Genomic DNA, 6,000 nt, shown 5'->3' with positions numbered 1-6,000 from the left:
TGAAAAACTTTACAAATACTATGCAAAAATATAGTGAATTGCAGAATGATGCGCTTGTATGGCATTTCTTGGCCAGAAATTTACCAAACTCGAAAGATTCTATTCCAATCATTTAGTTCAATTAGAGAAATTCTTGAGAAAATCAAAGAAAAACTAATGTAAAGTTATATTTATTTATTATATTATTTTATATTTCAGAAGAGAGTAATTTAACGTTAGAGGATCATGATGGTATGCGGCACGGTCTTGTGTTATTGCGTAATTACGGCCCGAGAGCTTTGAAAATCGCATTAAGATGAGGTAATAATGAGGTGAGTGCGCGAATGGTAATTTAGCATTTTTAATAGAAAGTGTTTTAATGGAAACTAAGTCAAGCGAACGTTATTTTATTCTCCTCCGCCTACGCTTCGACTCGACACGGCCCGTCAGCACAATCCTCGTAATTATAGTCTCGGCTTAGTCATAATATATTATGTTAATTTGTGTTCGTAACAAATGCAGTATCATTATGATAATTTATGACTTGCACATTTTTGTCTCTTCTGAAGCTAAGCTCCCACATTCGATTCCCGTTCGACGAGATTTAGCCAAGCGAGAGTATTGTGATCCTCAACGAATCAAGGTGAAATGTGAACATGCTTTGAGTGATTCCAACGGGTGGAGCATAATTTCAACGGGTGAGAATCAACGCTAATCAGGACAGTATTTTTCATTGTTCCTTTTTATTAAAACAGTTTATTTTTTATTTAATTTGTTATTGTTTAGCTGGTTATTGTGAGATTCAAGCACTTTTTCATCATCCATTTTACGAATAAACTAAACAGCGGGCTCTGCTGTCAACCCTCTCAAAATTCCCTAAATTTCGAAATTAATTTTTGTGCTAAAAAAGGTGCAAAGTAGAAAAAATATTGTATGGTAAGGCATTTTGTCGCACTTACCCAATTATGGCTAAATGCGTTTTATAAAACTCGTATCATAATACAGAGTGTTCCGTCTAAACCCCACATTAGAAGTATTAAAAGTTCTAATAAAGATATAAACCTAAAAGTTGTTATAACCCGTTGAGTTCTACGGAATGAAGCCGCTATTAACTTTCTTATTTTAAATGAAAAGCTATGTTTTTTACTGCATTTTTGGATTAATTGAGTTATTTTAAGGGAGTTTTTATCAGCTTTTCCTATACCTAAAATTAACCGTTTTTGAGATATTTAATACTAATTTTATTTCTATCAATTTACACAGATGTAGTAACAAAATTGATACGAAAAACGTCAGTATTATACACAGAAATATCAATAACATAAAAATAATTTTAAGACATAAGTCAAAAAACCTGTCTATTATAAAATTCATTTAAAGTAAATGGTTTGAGATCCAAAATGTAGTCAAATATTTTCTTTTTAAATAAATTTAAATTACAAGGTGTGCGTAGATGCACAGGTAAACTATTGTATAGTTTTATTCCTGCATAATGAGAATTTTTTTCCGTCAGCGTGAGTTTGTGTCTTGGATACTCTAAGTCTACTTTGCGAGTGTTGTACTTATGGTCGTTAGTGACATTAAATAGTAGATTCTGTTTAAAGAAAAATAAAAGTAATCTGTACATGTATAAACCAGTTACTGTCAAGAAGTTATTGCTTTTAAAGATGTTCCTACAAGTTTCATTATATTTTAAGTTAAACATAGTTCTCATGACTTGTTTTTGAGCAGCAAATACTTTTGATATCTTTCCACTTTGCCCCCAAAATATTGTACCGTTGTTTAGTAATGATTGAAAATTTGCGAAGTATATTATTCTTAGTTGTTCAATGTTATGTATTTGTTTAAAACACGTATTGTAAAATGTACTGAGTTAAATTTTTTAATAAATTATCTATATGATTAGTCCAGCTTAACTCATGGTCAATGCATATTCCCAGAAAATTAGTTTTCTCTATTAATTCAATTTCTTTAGATGATATTACAATTTTATTCGGTTTCTCTGTATTCTTGTGATTACATATTGCAAAATGAATGCCGTAGGTTTTTTCAAAATTTACCACTAATTTATTTTCTTTAGTCCAGTTTATTATCTTATTCATGCATATCTTTGCTTCTTTCATTGTATCTGTCATATTTTCACCCCAAATTAATATGTTTGTGTCGTCAGCAAAGTTAACTGCACTATTGTTGTCTGAGGCTGTTAAAATGTTTAATAGGTCGTTTATATAAATTTCGAAAAATAAAGGCTCTAGTATACTACCTTGTGGTACAACTTGTTTAATTAGAAGTTTATTTGATTTATATACAGTACTGTTTTTTGTTATTGAGACCTGCTGATACCTATTATTAAGATAAGATGTGATCAACTTTAACATAATTCCTCTTATGCCGTATTTCTTTAATTTACTTATTAGAATGTTATGATCTAGGCAGTCGAAAGCTTTGGAGAAATCTAAGAAAATTCCAAGAACCACCTTTTTTTCTTCTAATTTATCTAACAGAGCATTAGTGAAGCTAAATATAGCTGAGTCAACAGATTTCTCTTTAATGTACTCGTGTTGGGATGAATTCAGTAGCTGAAATTTCATTAAAAAGTTAGTAATTCTGAAAGATAGAACAGTTTCAAAAATTTTAGAAAACGATGACAGTAGACTTATTGGCGTATAATTTGATTTAATTTAGGATTTTTTGAAAATTTTTGGATTTGCACCAGTCACTTAAAAAATCGGTAACTTGCTTAGTTTTAGAGGTTTTGTAATTATATTTGGAGAAATAAAAAACAAGGCCTATATCTGTTCTTCAGTGTGTAGTAAATGTAGTTAATGTACCCAAAAATTTTAAGGTTATGTTTGGACAGTTTCAAGTATTCATCACTTAATGGGATGTTCCAATTTTTATTTTACTAGATGAAGGAGATTTGTAAGAAATTTCTTACTAACCACAGCTATTTTTGCATGGTCTGTCATAAAAATATTTCTGATTAAACTTAAACTATAAGCTCTGTTCAAAATTATGTTATTCATCTCCTAAGAACAAAATAAATTCATTAAATGTTGGTTTAAAAATCTTTAATTTTTCACATTTTTTCATTCATTTCCGTGGCAAATTATCGCTAATAAATTTATCAATCCCAACAAAAAGTTATTGTAACTTGAAAACTATTAAACATAAGCACAGGGAACGTGGATACAGATCGATGCAGAATTTCATTTGAAAAAAATTAGTTATGAGTGCTTAAAATTCTGCAAACTTAACATTAAAAATTAGGTGTTCATTATTCTTTGTTAGAAATTTGAAGACACCAAAGGAAATATTTAGGCTTCCTCTTTCAAATGAGCTGAAAATTATTTCCAAATTTTTTGTAATGCTAAATCGCATTAAAATATAGCTTTCCAGCCTAATTTCTTCATATTTTATGTTCACTTCCTCAATTTTTTCGTGGTCTTACTTTCTTATAATTTCAGTTTTTCAATTTCTTAATGTTCTTACTTTCCAGTTCCATGTTTCCATTTAATTTATGATTTACTTTGATCTACAGGACTTTACTTGTACTGTGGTTTATTTTTTTGTATTTCAGTTTGTACATTTTTTAGCTTTTCAGTGTCTTAGTGTGATGATTTTTTATTCAGAAGGTAATATTTCAAATTATTAGTGTTTTTTTGTCCAGATGTATAGTTTTTCAGTTTCCCTGTTTTTCAGTAGCTCAGTTCTTTCAAATTTGAATCTCAATATTTTTTAGTATTTCGGTGTTTCAGTTTTTGGTTTCTTAGTATTAAAGTTAATTTGTTAATTTTTAAACTTTTAATTTTTTCTACTTTGCAGTTTGAAATAATTTAATGAAATTATTATTTAAAGCTGCACTGTTTTTAATTCTGATAATTCAAAAGGTTTTGCACAGTATTATTTTGGTCATGCCACTTTGAAAAACAACCTACTTTCTCACTCTGAAATTTTAGTTAATAGCATAACAAAATCAGAAATAGTAGGCCTGTCACTTAATGAAGCTGTTGAACTCGTGAATTATATGTAAATTATTTGTAAAAAGTACTTACTGCAGGGGTTTGAATAAATTACTTAGTGACAAATTATACAAAAAATTCTGGATACAAAAATCTTTTGAAAATAAAAATATTAATTGAATAAAAAAATATTGGTAATGTTGAGATGCCTGAAAAATTAACTAATTTTTCAACAGCAAATTTAGAACAATATTTAGGTCCAACAATTAATTAACCTCTTTAGGTATAGCTTTTTCTTTATGTAGTAAAGAATTTTAAGTTTTTTACAAAACGTAATTAGTTTTGTTTGTTTGTATAGAATTTATTACACTAAAAATAATGTTTTTATTTTTCTTGCAGGATAGGAATTAATAAAAACTGTATCCTAATTATTAGGTTTTAGTACCTAATATATGTTTTTGGTGTTTTTCCCACTTTTTTGACACCTAAGTGAAGATTTTAACTTATTAAAAATCCGGTCTCTACACATAAATAATCATTTGCTGTTAAATAAATGAAGAAATTGTTTAAAAAAGTTGAAAACAGGAATGTAGAAAAAAAAAAGAATTGTCAAGAGAGAAAACAGACGATGAAAATTCAATTAAAAAACATCACTAAAGTGAGTCTCACCCTGGTATTGTCAGACATAGTAATTTCAAGTCCTAGTACTTTTTATGGGCGATTTTTACAAAAGTACAAATCATTGTACAAACTTATTTCCAAACATGTAAGTATTACAAATATTGAACTTAAGATAGATAAAAGAAAAAATTTGTTTACAGAACAATTACATTTTAATTGCGATTAACTTTAATTTTGAATTAATAATCTTAATTTCAGTTTCCGTAAACTAACCTTAAGGACCGGTTTATAGAAGGGTCATTAATTTAATTCACAATTAAAACTGATCACGTGACCAAATTGAAGCAAGTTCGTTGGACCATTTGCGTTGTTAACTTTTAACAACGAATTAAATTTTAATAAAGCTTTCTATAAACCGGCCCTAAGTGAGGTAACTTAAAAAAATAAAAGTGAGTAAGATGTGAAAATTAACATAGAAAAAAGAGAGAAAAAGCTTGACTAAAAAAGGGGGAGAAAAAGAGACGAAAAAAGAAGAAAATAAAAGATGAAGAAATTGCTTAACAAAGTTTATCTTTTCTTGAATTGAAAATAGAAATAAGTGAGGAGAAAAAAGATAAAAATGCGATGGTAGAAACAGGAAATTGTTTTCCCAAGAAAAATTTAACAACAAAGATTCTGAAGCATCAATATATTTATTAAAATAAATGATCAAAATAATTGATCTTGCAATTTCTAAAGTAATAATTCTACCTCAAAATAGTTTTTTATGTGCCATTTTGACCAACATTGGACCAACGAAATAAAAAAGAAATCTAAAAAAAATTTAATGATAATTGTATTGGACTAGAGGAAGCGAGGTAAAAAATACTGTGATAAAAAGAAGTAAAAACTAATGCAGAAACAAAAAATGGAAACAAATTGACTAAAAAAGGGGAAAAAGAAGAACAGAAAAAATGAAAATGAAAGATGAAGAAGTTTCTAAAAAAAGTTCAAAACGAAATAAAAGCGAATTTAAAAAAAAACTATCGCAGTGTTGACGAGAAAAAAACAAACAAATTCATAGCACCAACAGATTTTAAAAATTCAATTAAAAAATTGATCAAATGAGTGTCACTTTGCAATTTCCAAAAATAATAATTTGAATTTAAAGTAGTTTTATATGTGCGATTTTGACAAATAAAAAAGTATCTGCACAAAGTTATTTTCAGAACATTACAAATATTGGACTAAAGAAATAAAAAAGAAAGATCAAAATAAAGAAAACTTTTAATGATAATTGAATTTGACTAGAACAAGAAAAGTAAAAAGAGAAAAAAAAACAGATGAAGAATCTATTTAAAAGCAATTGAAAAAGATATGAAAATATATTAGAAAAAAGGCTCCACCAAAAAAGGGGAACGCAAGAGACGAAAATAAAAATAATAAATGAAAGGTCATG

At 27.9% G+C, this 6,000-nt stretch overlaps 1 protein-coding gene across 5 annotated transcripts in view; it reads left to right on the top strand.

Moving 5' to 3' along the window:
• The first annotated feature begins 493 nt into the window (after window positions 1-493).
• The window catches only part of pdm3 (pou domain motif 3), a 236,691-nt gene continuing 231,184 nt past the window's right edge, over window positions 494-6,000 (top strand). For all 5 annotated transcript variants that reach the window (XM_064355109.1, XM_064355112.1, XM_064355111.1 and 2 more), the window contains exon 1: window positions 494-677. In XM_064355109.1, coding sequence (XP_064211179.1) covers window positions 509-677 — 169 coding nt within the window. In that variant the 5' untranslated portion in view covers window positions 494-508. The remainder of the gene's footprint in view (window positions 678-6,000) is intronic.

Source organism: Tribolium castaneum, chromosome 2 (genome assembly GCF_031307605.1).
Source record: "Tribolium castaneum strain GA2 chromosome 2, icTriCast1.1, whole genome shotgun sequence".
In the NCBI taxonomy this organism is placed as follows: Eukaryota; Metazoa; Arthropoda; class Insecta; order Coleoptera; family Tenebrionidae; genus Tribolium; species Tribolium castaneum.
Note: the sequence above shows the minus strand (reverse complement) of the source record. Positions and strands in the feature narration are given on the sequence as shown.